Source organism: Bacillus rossius (assembly GCF_032445375.1).
Source record: "Bacillus rossius redtenbacheri isolate Brsri chromosome 4 unlocalized genomic scaffold, Brsri_v3 Brsri_v3_scf4_2, whole genome shotgun sequence".
Lineage (NCBI taxonomy): Eukaryota > Metazoa > Arthropoda > Insecta > Phasmatodea > Bacillidae > Bacillus > Bacillus rossius.
The window spans coordinates 10247489-10264010 of NW_026962011.1; the positions used below are offsets into that span (position 1 = coordinate 10247489).

General features: G+C 37.6%; 1 protein-coding gene across 1 annotated transcript in view; it reads left to right on the forward strand.

Annotated features, from left to right (window-relative positions):
* The first annotated feature begins 992 nt into the window (after nt 1-992).
* The window catches only part of LOC134542503 (testicular acid phosphatase homolog), a 70775-nt gene continuing 55245 nt past the window's right edge, over nt 993-16522 (forward strand). The window contains exon 1 of the mRNA XM_063386852.1: nt 993-1251. Within this exon, the coding sequence (XP_063242922.1) occupies nt 1087-1251 (165 nt within the window). The 5' untranslated portion in view covers nt 993-1086. The remainder of the gene's footprint in view (nt 1252-16522) is intronic.

Below are 16522 nucleotides of genomic sequence, written 5' to 3' on the forward strand. Positions count from 1 at the left end.
TTTTCGCGTACTATCCAACTTGCAATGTATTAAAAATAAAAATGACTGCCAAAAAATCTAATGCAACATCCAAGTGGAATAAAACATAGTTGGAATAGTGGAATAAATATGTGGTGGCGATATGAGGTGTTGTCGGGAAAGGTTTTGGTCTGGTTGGTTTGGAAAAAAAAAGGGGGGGGGGGCATTGGGGTGGGAAAACATCCCTGGCCGTGCGCCTGATTTTTCCTTTACGGTTATTTTTTTTCCTGCAGTGACTTTGCCGTTGACTAGACGCTAAGACTTAGTCATACCAGGATGTCCACATTCTGGAAAGGAAAGTCAGGGAATTAGGAATTTGTTAGGAAAAGTTAAGAAATCTATTTAAAATCATTGAAAAGTCGTGGAAATTCCTAAGTGATAGTAATTTGTGGTCCCTGACCTTTCGAAATGTCATGCTCCAGTCTACCACCATCCAGAGTGAATGCATTTTTTTTTTCTCTTTCAGATGGCGTTTTAGCGAATGGTAATAATACACACTATAAAATTGCGAATGCATGGTTCTGTTTGAATTTTCAAGAAATAAAGAAAGTGGGGAGAGAAAAAGGTCAGTTATGAATATGGCGGACTTTGTATTTTCTTTATTTCTGTCAGAAAAATGTTAAAAAAATTAAATTATTTTTAAAAAGTCAGGGAAATTGAAAATTTGGGTCATAGAAAGACAGGGAAAATTTATTGCAAATTTTTGTGACCTCCCCACTTATTAAAAAAAAAGACGGTTGGCAAGAGTGGCACCCGGCGGCAGCACTGTAGTTGATCCTGAAGCGACCTCTAGGCAGCGAGCGTGCGGTGTTTACCGCCGTGACGTCACCCCGCGAGCTTGGGTGCTCCGGCCGCTGGCGGCAGCACCGTCGGCCAGTCTCGCCCGCGCCGCGGGAGAGAGAGAGCGCGCGTGACGAAGCCGAAACGGAGACGGAGGCAAGCCCTAGGCCCGGGTCGCGGGAGGGGGGCGGGGAGGAGGGAGCTGCGGCGGCCCGCGGGCGCAGGAGGGTCAGTTGGGACGAGGCGACGGCGGAACCAGCGTCGCGTGCGCGCCCCGTGGAGACCGCCATGTCCGCGGGCAAGGGCGGCGCCGGCTCGTCCTCGTCGTCGTGCTGCCACGCCAGCAAGCGCGGCACCTGCGTCACCGTGTCGTCCATGGCCTTCGTCATCGGCCTGCTGCTGCTCGCCTTCTACGCCTTCGGCGACGACACCACGCTGCAGGTGGTGTGCGTGGTGAGTTCCCAAGGTCGCCGCGGCGAGCTCCTGGCGCGCTAGGCGTGTCCGGTAGGAGGGGCCTCCCCCCTCCCCCGCTCTCTCCTCTTCCACTACATACCACAGGCATGAGGGAACACGAACACATTTCGTAGGAGGAGGGGATGGATAGAAACACTTCGCCTGCTGTTTGTTTTCTAATTATTTCAATTCGTTTGTGGTAATTATATATGTATATAAAGGATTTTGGGGGAGGGGGGCTACTAGCTGGCCACAGTCCACATCAATCACAAGGTTTTTGTTTCAATTTACGCGTCATCACCTGGGCTATTACTCGATCCCGGGATTTCGACTGCATGGATCGCGCAAACTAGATCAACTACTACACCCACGTGATTACTTCTATGCGGCGTAGGTTCTCGGAGGCCGTGGTCGCCACAAGGCCCGGGCACTGAAAGGAACTTTTATCATATCACCAACACAACACAGTATCAAACATAACAGTTGAACTTCCGACTAGCAACGATCGCAAATTACGATTACCATCAATACTATCACGTTGTTGGTATTAAGTAATTAAGAAATACATTTTCGGTCAATCAGAAGCACTGAACGTTCTGCTACGACTTTTAAGAACTTTATTTACCAGAAAATGATTTTACCGAATATCATTTTAAATTCACTATGTTCGCACTATGGGGTTACGCTATAAACATGACGCGTACTTTTCGAAGAAGAATAAAATTTCATTGAATTTTTAAATTCCTGCGCATTTATAATTTTTATATTGTAAACACATCCCCCCCCCCATATGATTATGTACTACCAATTACGGCAGCATTAATTAGTCGAATATATAACAAAGAAATGGGATACGTTTACATTCCGTGAAGCCAGCCTGCTGTGCAGGGCCGGTGCAAGGTAAATTGGCGCCCTAGCGAAAAACCTTAATGCGCCCCCCCCCCCCTCCCGGACACCCCAAAAAAATTTTCCTTGCCTCAAAATACATCACGTAAGCTTAAGATTTTGTCAACAATCAATTGTAAGCAGGCTTGTGTTTTTTTTTTTTTTTAATTTTTTACTTATTACAAATCATAAACAGGTCGCCGTGGACCTTAAATAATTACTTATATCAATATAAACATTCCATCAGTTACAAAAATCCATTTTCATCTAGTTTCGATAATCGTTAAACATATTATATCAGCTGTTATGTGTCGTGCTGCGCCGCCCCCAGCTATTTGACGCCCTAGGCGGTTGCCTAGTTCGCCTATATGGACGCGCCGACCCTGCTGCTGTGCTTGTTTTGTATTTTACTATCCCTGTGTTCAGGGGCGCAATAACTAAATTTGCAAAGGGGGGGCAATATACCTTTATATAAAGATTCGTCGATCCCTCCTATTGAAGCGAGGGGTCCGGGGGTCCTCCCCCGGGAAAATTTGTATTTCAAGGTGGAACAAATTTGATTACACAGCACTTTCTTTGCCCCGGTTTGCCCCCACTTCAAGGTTTCAGAGGGGGGGGGGGCATAATACCCTTGCCCCCCCCCCCTGTTGTTGCGCCCCTGCCTGTGTTAATACTATGCTGATTGTGTCCGGGCCTTTAAACGCATTATGCTCACCGGCGAAGGATATCGGGATTCGAACCAGGCCTACCTTTGGTTATTTGGGGAACCACGTATACCTGAAAAGTCACATAGAGGTGGCCAGCTCAAAACGAAAAAACCTCGGGAAGAGAGGTGTGAGCCTTTTCTCAAAGTACCTACTCGTGGGGGAGGAGGTTCATAAGTGCAGGGAGGACATAGTCTTGGCGGTTCCCCAAATATTTTGGAAAAGGGCCTTGTCAGGGGTCGTGGGAGGTATGTAAAAGCCAACCTCTGGAAAATGTTAAGAACATTTCGGCGAATGTTTTGTCATAAAGAAATTTTGATATTCTTTCGTAATAAGTCATATATATATGTATGTATATATATATATATATATATATATATAAAATTGTCAAAGTCCGGGGTGAAGTTGCGTCATTACACAAAACAGTAAAAAAATATTATTTTTTTAGTAAAAAATAATAAAAACTCAGTTGAATTGCATGGTAATAAATTTAAATAATTCCTTTTTGGCATGAATATCCGTATATTTCACAGAGAACTAGACCACCGGGGAAAATTAAAATTAAAAAAGGCCGGCGCGGGGCCTTGCTAGTCGTGGAACCCGCTACTACCCTGGCTCCGTTACTACCCGGGCCCCGTAATCTTTCTTAGATTTTATTGCATCGCACAATAACGCGATTTTACGGGTATTTGATCGTAAGAATTTTTAAAACCATCCCGAGAATAATTTATCAGGAAAATACAAATTTCTCGAGATGAATGAACAAAACCCATGTTTAAATTTAAGTTCCAGATTGGTTTAAAAAAACTTTATTTTATAGAGTTAATCCGTCAAATTTTTTGGGGAAGGACCTAGGGTCCCACATGCCCACCTGTAAAGCCCCTCTTCAAAATATTATGCCCCCGTAACAGCAAATTCCGTATGTCCCCTCTAAGTTTGAGGCCACCAACTGGTAAAACTTGCCGGAAATTGAAACTACTTGTTCGAAATGAAACTTACATGTAGGGGCCCCCTATTGTTTAGCCATTCAGCAGTTGGTCGAAGTCCAATCACTTCGGTATTCGGCGCAGCCTTTCTCTTCCGCGTCGCGTCGCCGCGCTGCACAACAGCTTTACGTCAGCCAAGTGACGGCGAAACCTGCAGCGGACGATTCCTTAGGCGCCTCACGTTTCGACGGAAGGAAGATTTCGCTGCTCTGCGCCAGCGTTGAACGCGCCTCTTTTCTCGTCGTCCCGTCAAACAACTCTGAGGCTTCTCCCTCCCGCGCTCCGTCATCCCTTCACCACCTTGGTTAGCTTTAAAATCATTTTATAATACTTTTATTTGACATAGTATACACATTAACATTCATAGCGTTACATTGATGCATTTTTGGCTTACATTGTCGCAGACATTTTTAATATAGTCTCTTTCAGTGTTATTTATGTTGCTGTCTTCTTTCAATGATACAATCACCATTAGAGCTAAGGGGAAAACCATTGTAAATTATTTTTGAGATTATTATTGTTATTATTATTGACTGACTTATTTTAATGATATTGCTTGCTCGTTGTTATCCCTTAAATTGCGGATAACGAAGGTTATACGATAATAGGGTTTGTGGAGTGTCGGAAAAAATAACCTATCGCTTTTTGTGGTATATGTATATATATATATAATATTTATAATATATATGTTTTAGGACATGACGGCAACCGTAGTAATATTATCTGTTGAAATTAGTGTAGGTTATAGTTTTGGAAAATTTCTTAATGTGCGATGTCTATATTAACAAAACAAATTTTGTATGAGGTATAAAAGAAAAAAATATATAAATAGTTTTTGCATAAAGACTGTTGAAGTCTATTTGGCGTCTTTTAGTTCCTCTCTCTTCCTCGTAAGGCCAGTCCTACAATGGCACGGAAACGGAGACGGATCACTTAAACGGAGACTGATTTGGCCGGTTTGCGTGAGACCCTCTTGCCAGGGGTGGCTCCAGGGCAAGTCCCAAGGTAAAAAATTTCTGAAAATGAAAATAAGAAATTTTACTACATAACATCTTGTGAATGCTATTCATGCTCGGTATCGTACCTCCCACTCAAGTAAATTTGCATACGTTTATTTGCATATGTATATTTTATAAAACTAAACATACCTACTTGTTTGACATCTCTTAGTAGTGGAATTTCAGAAAATGGAATGAATATGAGTTGACAGTTTTTTTTACGGTTAATATTATTTATCCACAATATCTTAACTTCCATTTGAATAGCTTCGGAAATAGGTTTATTTTTTAAATGTGTAAATATCTTAGCTTTCGGTATACGGCATTTGGTAGGAGTAATTTCGTGAATGGGAAGGAAGTCGAATAAACGGTAATGCGTAACATTGCTGCTGCGTCTGAGTGGAAGTCTCAGAATTCTCGAAAAGTTGACGGACCCGCGTGTTTCATCCGTGTGTATCTGTGTATGTACGTGTATATATATATATATATATATATATATATATATATATATATATATATTCCCCCAGCTATTGGGTAAGTGCGTGTTTCTTGTTTTCGTGTGACGCGATTAATTTAGTATTTATATATAATTTTTGCGTGTTGAAGTATTTTAGCTCGTGTGTTGTTACCAACGGTGCTGTTTTTTTATGTTACCAAGATTTACAACGTAACCTGAATTTAAACATATCCTTCCTTTATTCTATTTTTGCCGCGAGATTTTTTTTTTACTCTTTACATTAATCTGCATATATTTATTACTTATTGTTTTACTTACTTGTCAATTATTTGCATGAAAACTTCTGTGATTTCTATATTTTAGCTATTTTGACAATTTTTTTTTCCGGACCGTAGTGGTATGTTTGAGTAGACTGTCGCACGGATTTTAAAACCAAAAGGAAGCCAATATTGACTACACACTTGCTTACACCGTGCAGACAGATTTCATCGTATAGCTGTTTCGAAACTAGCCGAAATGCATCAAATGTCCATATTTTCTTTTTGTTATTTTAACTCACGATGCCTACACCGTGCGCACGAACTGCATCGTAACTGTCCCGAAACTATCCGAAGCGTATCAAAAGCACCGACTTTGAGAAAAATTGTAGGAAATAAATAAAAATTAGCCTAATCTAACCTGCGTTGGGTTTGGTTATGCTAGGTTAGATAATTACCGTCTTGTTAAACAGATTTATAGTCAGATTTTAAAAAGGGGAAATATTTTACAGCTTTTCCCTAAAATTAATATTTTTCACATATTTATCACGATCGGCATTACTTTAAAAAAATTCCACGTTAAATTCCGTGTCCGAGTTACGAATTATAAATTCATTTGCAACATGAGACCACATGAGTTTGCTCGTTACCGGGGAGAGATGTTTATACACCTCCGGTTAGTACTGAAAAACTCGCTCACATTTTTAAATTGTAAAACCATATCAATTTACTTTTTGCCCAATTGAAATTCAAATACTTCCAGTAATTTGCGCAATACCAGAATATATATGGGAAGCCTACAACTCACGTAGTTTCGGTTCCCTGCAAGAATTTCCGAAGATTTCCGAAGTTTTGCGTTTTGGTACTAACGCCACTTCAGCCGCTAAATCAGAAGTTTCAAATGAAAACTAACCTAACCCTTCGATTTTTTTAATTTCAATTTTTGAGAGAAATCCGAAGTTGTACGAACGTGGTAGGGAACCGAAACTATGTGAGTTGTAGGCTTCCCGAATATATATGTATATAAATAAATAAGTATATATATATATATATATATATATATATATATATATATATATATAAACAATGTAAATGGCAGAAATCTAGGCCTATAGTTTTTTCATCAATATTTGCAACGAAAAGTTATTTCACCTTGAATGAGTTTGTTATTAGTATAAATCAACCTATTTAGGGATGGAATTTCTAACTATGTAAAATCAAGTGTTTAAGTTAGCAAAAAAAAATTCTAACCAACAAAACCTTTGCATCGAATATCATTGTGTAGTTGTTGTGATATGCCGAAAAAAAAATTCAAAGCTATTGTTTTGTGTTATAAATAGATGTTTCTTAAAGCACTGCTACTTTTTGAAAAGTAATTTTTCATCGTTTCATTTTCGGGGTTATATCTTCATACAACCAGCAAAAAGTTGTCTGAAATTGATGTTATAAAGTTGAAATTTTGTTTTAAACGACGTAGTAGCTTTTGCTGGGATTACATCTCGCTTACAGACAAACTTCCTATTAGTATATAATGGATTGAATTAAAGTGCAGATGTATGTTGAACTTCTCTCTCCCTAACCCCCCATACACTCTCAGGAAACCGTTAGGACACACAACGTGTGTTTCCCTGGCTATAAAGGTCGTAGATGAAGCGAAAGTCAAACGTCAATTTCAAGGTAATGCTCCAGGATAATAGGGCATAAGCAATTCATCTAGTCACGCTAAGTCCATTTAATAATCGCCATCCCATGACCTTCGCTAGAAAGTATCAAAATATAGGCTTCTGCTAGAGATGTTAGTTTTCAAGGAAAGTAATTTTGAGAAAATTTTCCTGCAATTTGCCGGAACATTTTCTGCAAAACGGAAAGTTTTTTCAGTGTTTTATGCTTTCGCAGAAACACAACAAATAAATTGTATCACCTTTTTCTTTAATACAGAGCCAAATAAAACGTGTAATTTGTGTTTATTTACCTTCAAATGGCTCATTTATAATTTGAGATTGGGGTAGGGTCCTCGCTTCTATTTACCAAAACCCTCAGCCAAATGATAGGAACAAAATAATTGTTTAAACAGTATCTACCAATCTTCAGAAAAGAAATTATTGCAGAGCGTGTATCAACCTACCTGAAATTATGGAATTCTATTTGGTAAAGGAAAAAAAAATCTCGGGTAAATATTCGTTAATATTTACAGAAAAATTTTTCGTATGGAATAATTTCCTCCCGAAAAGTTTCCACTTACAACTCTAGCAACTGCTGCCGAAATTTCCGATCTTGCTAGTCTTTAAAATTATTTTTGAGGCCAAAAATAGTAGTTTTACTCTTTTAATACAGTTATCATCAGGTTATTTTTTTCCGAGAGTCACAATAACTTTTCTACGTGCACATTCCCTGCGGCCAGGGAGTGCGCTGTCGCGTCGCCGAGCCTTCTGCCTTATCTCGGAGGAGACAGTGAGGCATGGACACGTCACGCGGATAAAGTCATCAGCATTCGTCACTCAGCCGGTGACCCTGTTCCAGAGCAAGGCGGTCTCCAATTACAGCTCCTAGCACACTGATTGCGACACCCGATTGTAGAACGATCCCTGATTATGTGGAAAGTTTAATTTTTTTTCTTTATGCTCATTCCAGTTCATTATGAAGAAATAGTTTCTAAGTGGGAAAATGGGACAAAGTGGCGGAGTCGCAAAAAATAAATTTTTAATGCGTGACCATGAGAAATTTGTCTGGCAATTTTTTTGTATGACCATTTGCTTAATATTGTACTAATTCTAGATAGCGGTTAGAATATTTCTAGTCCAAATATGTATAGCGAAAACAAATTTGCAATCCTTATTTACAGTGAAACATTCGTAGGAATTACAAAGTAACCAAATAATATTGACGTTGAAAAGCAATGACACGACATTGCGAATGCCGTTCAGTGTCGAAGTGCTATCCTGCCTATAGCTGTGAAGTAGGTTAATGAAGTGTGCTCATGACACATGGCTGGTAATATGCCTATTCATACGGTGTTTACTCTGGGTCCTAAGAAAAACATAATTGTTTTATTATATGTAGTTACGTTTGTATCAATTTGCGTTGCAGTGCAGGCGTTTCTCTGCGCAATCCTTACCACTCATTTCGAAAGTTGCGTCAGGCTGCCGTGCATATAACGCAATAGCGTGTTACGTGAAGGATAACTATAGCTTGTTCTCTACATGACCTTGGTGTACAGATTCGCACGTGCGGTAGACGACTCTGCTGTGAACGATAGACATAACCGAACTAGTATTTACATTTGCGAAATTAGAATGAGGTAGGTTTTATGAGTTTGTGTACGTCTGTGTGTGTGTAGGTATAAATATTTGGTACTTCTCTTAGGAGGAAAAACAAATTCAAAAGGATTAAATATTTTTTATATAAAGACTGTTATAAATATTTTCATGTTTTTTTCAAAAACCTTCATTTCTAACCGCATGGTTCTAATTTGCACATTAACGAATTTGACTGTGATTTTAATTTCTTTATTTTATGTATCAGTCTAGAATATATTTGTACAAAATTACGACAGTTATATATATATATATATATATAATGGATTCGTTAACTGTCGTAATATATGTATATATATTATATATAATAGATTCGTTAACTGTCTTAATTTTGCACAAATGACTTCTAGACTGATACATAAAATTAAAAAAATGTAAAATCTTAGTCGAATTCGTTAATGTTCAAATTATAACCATTCGTTTAGAAATGGAGGTTTTTGAAAAAAATTAAAATATTTATAAAACTCTTTATATGAAAAAAATATTTCATCCGTTTAAATTTGTTTTACATCCTAAGAGAAGTACCAAAAACGTTTATTTCAAAGGGGTTGGGAAAAACATGGGTTGAAGGACAAAAAGAGTCAGAACTCTCTTAGTAGGTACAGTAACAAATCCTTTTAAGTTACTGTAAACCTTAAACCTATTATCTAATACTTTTGTCTGAAACCATTTTTGTTACAACCAACCCTTACAAACATGTATCGTTAAGGCTTTGATTCACCTGCCATGTGAGATTTTTCTCTCTCTCCAACTCATGAAGAAATGCTATGAAAAAAGGGACCAAAAAATTACTTATAAGTAGTGTAACTTCCGTAGACATTGTGTTAAAAAAAAAAAAAAAAGAATATCTTAATACGGTGGGACAAGCCGAGACTTAAAAGAGGATTTGGCCTCTCAATATAGGTTTTTTTTTTTACATTTTTTTATAATTTAAAATTATTGTTATCCATCGTTATTTCTGGCATGCCGTGGTATAAATATTTCCCCAGGCTTATGTACCCAGCTAGAAGGACTGGATAGTTTTTTACAGGTTAACAGTATAGTTTATAGTATGTTGATTTCAATAAGTATAGGTACTATGGCATGTCGAGCCATAAAATTTAATACGAAAGATGTAGGCCTACTACAAGCTGTAAATCATATATTTGTATACCTATATTATATATACATACATTCATTCTTGGGCTGATGTAATGGTTAGGGCAGTAATTTGTTACTCCCGTGAAATAATCACTTAGTCACTTTCTCCCGACTGCTCTAGACTGCAAACCTGTTAATACTATCAAGCTTTAACTGGGTATATAAGCCTGGGGAAATATTTATGCCACGTCATATATATAATACGCTTGCGCGTTCTACTCTCATGTTACGTTGGAATCACAATAGCACAAGCGAAGCTAAGCGAATTATGTATTTTTCTAAACAATCACGTTGGACACATCTATGACGCCAGCCGCAACGCAATTCGCGTGACAGTCTTCCCGATTAAAAGGGTTGTATTTTTCGTTATTGAGTTTCAGAATTTTTTTTTAAAATGCTTTTTTTTTTTGTACATTCGTAAAACAATTTTATTTAGTTTTTTTATATAAAATTAGTTTGTGAAATCTTTTAAGTACATATGTTAGTAAACGCATTTCCGCAATAACGCGATATTTTGCTGTCGGATCTCGTCGTAGGCATCGCATCTGCCGCGATATTTTATATTCCAGCATCAAAGGCTCATTCTCACAAGCTGCGTGTTCTTAATTGCCGTTAAATCAGTTTCCTGTAAGTTTAGTCCAGATAGCTCTCTTGCACTTTGTTGTTGGGTCACAAATTTCCTCACCAGGTGTTTACAAAACTTTATATTTTAGCAGCAGGACGTCATCAACACTTGCGTGACGTTGCGCCGCAATTGTACAATATCTGTTGAGGGAATTTGTAACGAAACACAATGTGCGAAAGAGCTATCGCGATGAATTTACAGGGATAGCCCTTGGAAAAGTAGCGAAGAGAGGAAAACGGAGGTTCCAACATGGCGCGCGGGGCGGAGCGATTGCGGCCGGAGTTTGGTCTGCGGGTCACGCGCGCGCATGCCCATTCGTGCGGCGGCCGTGTCAACCGGGGCGGGGAGCCGAGGCACGCGACGGTCGTTGCGCCCGCGAGGGGCAGCTGCGACCCGGCGCGCCGCGCTCCCCCTCCTCGTGCGGTTAGCCTACGATTCACACATCCTTCTGGACATACCCGAATACTCACGTTGGCAAGCCTTCTTTTCTTAAAATTAGCAAGAAGTAATTAAAAATACTTTAAAACACTGTGGATGGTTGGTTATATTAGGCAAGTATAGCTACATTAAAAAAACTGTAAAATCATTTTATGGTTGCTTAGCAAATAACTTTTTAATATGTAGCTATCCAGCGCTAGGAAACCGTTTACATGATTTCACAGTATTTTTAATGTAGCTATCCTAACCAAATCAACCATCCACAATGTTTTGAAGTATTTATAATGTAGCTAACATAACCTAATTGACCATTAGTTTTCATGAGTTGCATATTTATTTACAATAAACAAAAAAAAACCGAAGATGCACGATCGGGCGTTGGCCACTCGTCTGTTGAAAGAAGGCTTGCCAACGTGAGTATTCGGGTATGTCCAGAAGGATGAGTGAATCGTAGGCTTCCCTCCTCGTGCGGTGTTTGAGGCACGCGTGCCAACTGCGGCGCTGGAGCCGGCATCGAGGCCTGTTGGCATTGCTTTCGCTCAGGTGGTGTTGACGTTCAATCCGTTACACAGAATCCTTTGAAAACCAATTGCCAAGAAGTAGTTTGCAACACTACAAGAAAATTTTGTAACTTTGTACGTCACCTTGCTATGATCATTTTCGCATGTATGAAATAACGTTTTTCGAGATAATACTGAAAATGTCCTAAGAAAATTGGTGCATAATTTTATAATTGAAATGAGTTTTCATTCAAGCATCATTTTTTTTTAAACCATGGAATGAATAATCTAGCATTCATTAATTGGAATTTATTTTGTTTTATTATGCTAATTAATGTGCGCCGTTGATACTGTAAAGCTATTCAGGGAACGGTTTGCAAATAACTTCAACTATTGGCGGTATTGGAATAACATAAGAATCTGAACCCACTATTTTGTAGTGATACAGTTGTTTTCATGTAAATGTACAAATTTACATATATCTGTAACTTTACACAAATATTTATATTCTATCAAAAAAGTTAACAGTATACGATATCGTCTTTGATTTTCGCAAAGACATTCTTATGGAACTACTTCATTGCTGGTTTTCACTGTATGTCTTAGAAAAACAAGAATGGACATGAAAAATTAATATACAAACACGAAGAAAAAAGCCAAAATCTTTCGATATTACGGAATTTCTGAAGTGGTTTATTTTTTTGTGGTTTTGTGTATTCATTTTTCTTGTCCTTTATGACATTCAGTGAAAACCAGCTAAGGCGTATGTCCATAAGTATGTTTTAAATCACTATATTTACCTTGCATTTTATGTTACAAATTTCGAAACAAGGTAGAAGTTGTCTATAAAACAATGATGCAATGGTATATTATAACAGTTTGATTAAAATTACTTACAACAAATCATACATCAAATTGAAGGTAAACTAACCTAGTTTTTCGTACAAGTATTCAGTATGTGCACCTTTAGTTATACGGCACACATCCAACCTAAAGTCCAAGTCTTCCCCCACTCTGGTTATCACGTCCGGAGTAAAGGAAGCAATAGCCTCTTTAATCCTGTGTTTCATATCTGGCAAATCATTAGGTAGCGGCGGAACGTAGACACTATCTTTTATAAATCCCAAACGAGAAAAAAAATAGCATGGTGTTATGTCAGGTGAACGTGGAGGCCAGCGAGAATGAGCTCTGTCGTCTAGACCATTACGACCAATCCAACGGTCAGTGACTTTGACGTTCAACCATTCTAGTTCAAAGAGATTCCAATGGGGAGGGGCTCTATCCTTAAATTACAGTTTTCCTCTTAGCAAATTGCAGAACAATAAATGCTTTACGCACAGGAGTCTCCATTTTGCGTAGGTGGCGCTGCAAACGAGAACATAACAAAGCAGTAGGCCTACTCGCACATGCGCTTATCTAAAACTGCGGGAGTTACTCTTTAAATGTGACATTGTAATGACCTTGAACCAGAATTCTACAACGCTTACAGTTGATAGTATTAAAATTTATAACTGTGACATTTTATGGACATACTGTATTTTTTGTTGCCGAGTCCAGATTTTCACGATTAAATATTTAGAAAATGGTGACCGTGGAAGTTTAAGTGGTATGCATTGTCCAGCTGGATGAGAGTGACTGATCCTATAGTTGATAAAACAAAATAATTTAATGTATTATGTCTGACTTTAAACATTATCTAGTCTGTCTCGTGTAACGTTCTCAAATTTGACAGTTCTCTGTAGTAATACCAATTATCTATGTATCCTTCTGCTAATGTTCTGTAAACTGTGTTTTTTTTAAATAATTTATAGTGGTTCCAGTATAATAATTTTTTTGCTATAACTTTTTTTTTACACGTTGACTACAATCCAATAAATTAAACAGAAAAATCATCACTCTCTAAAGCAAGCGTGTGTATGAGTGCATCTAGTCACTTTTTACGTGCAGTATTATGACTAACGTAAACTTTTAAAAATCGTAACAGTTGACAAATAAAATAGAAATAACTTAAGAAATTTCACATTAGATTTTATAAATTTCAAATTAAAAAGAGCAATTAATTTTAAATAACATTGTTCCAGAAAAATCTATTTATAAAAAGGTAAAATATATATATTTAAAGGAAGAATTTCAAGAAATCTTTTCATCATTTAAATTATTCATGAAAATATTGACATATTTATTTATTTGAAAATAATTTTTTGTTTTTAATTTTTGAGTAAGAATAACTACAATTTATGTTCTTTCTATGCCGTGTAGGAAAATTATGAGCCACAGAATGAAACTGATTTTCCCTTCGATACATATTCGTTATTCCAGCTCTAATATACAATATTTTAATAATACTCTTAAAAATTTAAAAATTACCTTGGATGAGTATGTGGGGTTTTTCTTTCTAAATGATCGTAGAATAAGTTTAGTATGTACTCGTAAACAAACATTATGTGATGCTTTGCAAGTGAGAGTTGGGTCTCAAATTTGAGACGAGTTACATGACAAAGATTGTAGTCATGCACCGGGGTAGAAGTTATGGGTTGACCCGGTGTGGTTTTACCAGGATATTTGTTGTCACAGGAAAATAAACATTTGTGGCCTCGGGTTGCAGTGGCACTGATGATGTGATTCCCTTGGAATCGATTATTTCACAGCCGCTGGAATAGCTGAAGCAGTAAAAACGAGTCGATACAATGGCACCTTCACTGGGACGACACCACTTTGGTGTTGTTTTACAGCAAACAGGATGTGACTTTTCGAGTACTGATTGACGTCCGAACACCTCGTGTTAGAGACTGGTAAAACACCGGTGGAACTCAAAGCCGCCGCTAAATGTGTCGTGTCCTGAAATAATTTATTTAAAATAATAATTTGTGCCTATCCTTACCACTTATTGAAGTGTAAACATTTAGTAGGAATGATTTCGTGAATGGATGGCAAGTCGCGTGGAACGGAAATACCTTACCTACCGCGGTACTGTCATCTGTGGCGGATGGCGCGGACAGAAGTTCACAAAGCCAAAAGGAAACCTTAGACCTATAGTATTTCTATTAACTGTTCAGTGAATGTTAACAAGATGGGCAGTATTGTAATACAATTCCTTGTAAAAAAAATCAGGTCTAAAGCCGGAGTTTAGTATTTTTTCAAGTCTTCGCATTTATAGGGGCCGTTTCATTATAAAGTTTAAACTTTCGCTCTGCAAATCGAATGATTCGATAGTCGACGTAGCTGCTCCGGCAAGGCATTTTAGCTGCGGTTGCGGAAACTGCGTGTAATTCGCGCCAATAAATGTAGTTCAAAACACAACCTGCGTATATAGGCTATTTATCACGCTCGGCATAATTTTATAGAGTTCTACGTTAAATTTCGTGTCAGTTTCATATTATAAGTGTATTTGAAACTTGATAACACATGAATTTGCTCTTTACTGATATATTAGATGTTACACATCTGTGGCGAGAACTGAAAGACTCGCTTACATGTATTATATTTCAACGAAACCATTCTACGACAGGTACAAACTTAGCTGTGTTTTTATGACTTTGATCAGTTAAACATATTCCGGACGCCCTGTGTTTCGTCTTAAAATAGTTTATTTTCAATAAAGCAACAGTTCAGCTCTAATCTTCCAAGCGTAGTTTTTAATTATGTTACTCTTTACGTCTCGTCGACTTCGAGGTCATCAGAGACTGAGGCACAATAAGACACAAGAAAAGTAAGGAGATCATCAGTCACGGCCTTCGGGAAGAAAAGAATACATTTCCTGGAGTGATTTCAAGATGCTATACGGGAAACAATCATCAAGATGGCTGGACCGGAATCAGAACCGAGACCCTTCCGAATACTATATAGAGTTCACTGTCAAACGGTTTCCGTTGAAGTATAATATGCGTGAAATCTTTTAAAAATAACGTAATTTCTAGACCTATGCTCCTGCAAAGAAGCAAAAATAAAAATGACATAATTAAAGCTTGGGCCCATAAACAGTAACGTAGGAAAGTCCTTTCGATTCGACAGAATTTTAGAAGAAAATAATGTGAAATATTCCAAACATCCTTAAATAAAGCAAAATAAGCAATAGGCTAAATGCCAAGTCTAGGCTTGTATAAAAAAACTGTTAACACAAAACATTCAGGCTTGGAATTCAGAAATAGTGATAGCATATAAATTGCTTGTTACGATTTCTTATTTTCCGCTTTAAGTATATTTTTATATATTTTAAACACTGATAACATCACACATTCTTTCCACCCCAATAGGGAACAAATTTTGAAAAGAGGTAAAACACTGACGTATTTATTTTTAATGTACATTATCCTAATTCCACATTTCGATTTTCATTTGATTTGGCTATAATCGAAGATGTAATAAATTCAAACCTTCCATTTTTTTCACTGTGTTTGGAAACAACAATTGGTAAAACAATTATAATTTTAATTTAGATACAGACATCAAATTTAGGCTATAGGGGCATGTGTTTATCGATAAATGATTTCGATACTGTATGTTAAAACATCGTAGCATCGTCTGTGCTTCGCGATTGGTTGAGTTTCTTTCAGTTATGTGTCTACTGTCACACGAGTCACATAAATTTTACGGAAACACACTCATCCTGATTGGTCTGGCCAAACATGCCAATGCTTCTCTTGCAGACGGTCGCCAATTACAAGGAAGAAACCGCTAGCGCGGGCTTGCTTTATTGCAGTCTAATGAGCGATCATATTTTTCGTGAAATACATTCCCTACAAATTTATTATCTTACATATAAGTGGATTCATAGACACGATTAGACTTAATGAAACTAAACTCACAAATTCCTCACTCATTCCCCCTTTTCGACTACCGGGCGGACATAAAAAATCCTCGTATTTATTTTTAATGCAAAATATGTTTGTGAAAATTCACAAATTCCGCTTTTGTGAATATATTCTGTGATCACCGTTGCTCTGAAAAGACCAAACAAATACATTAGA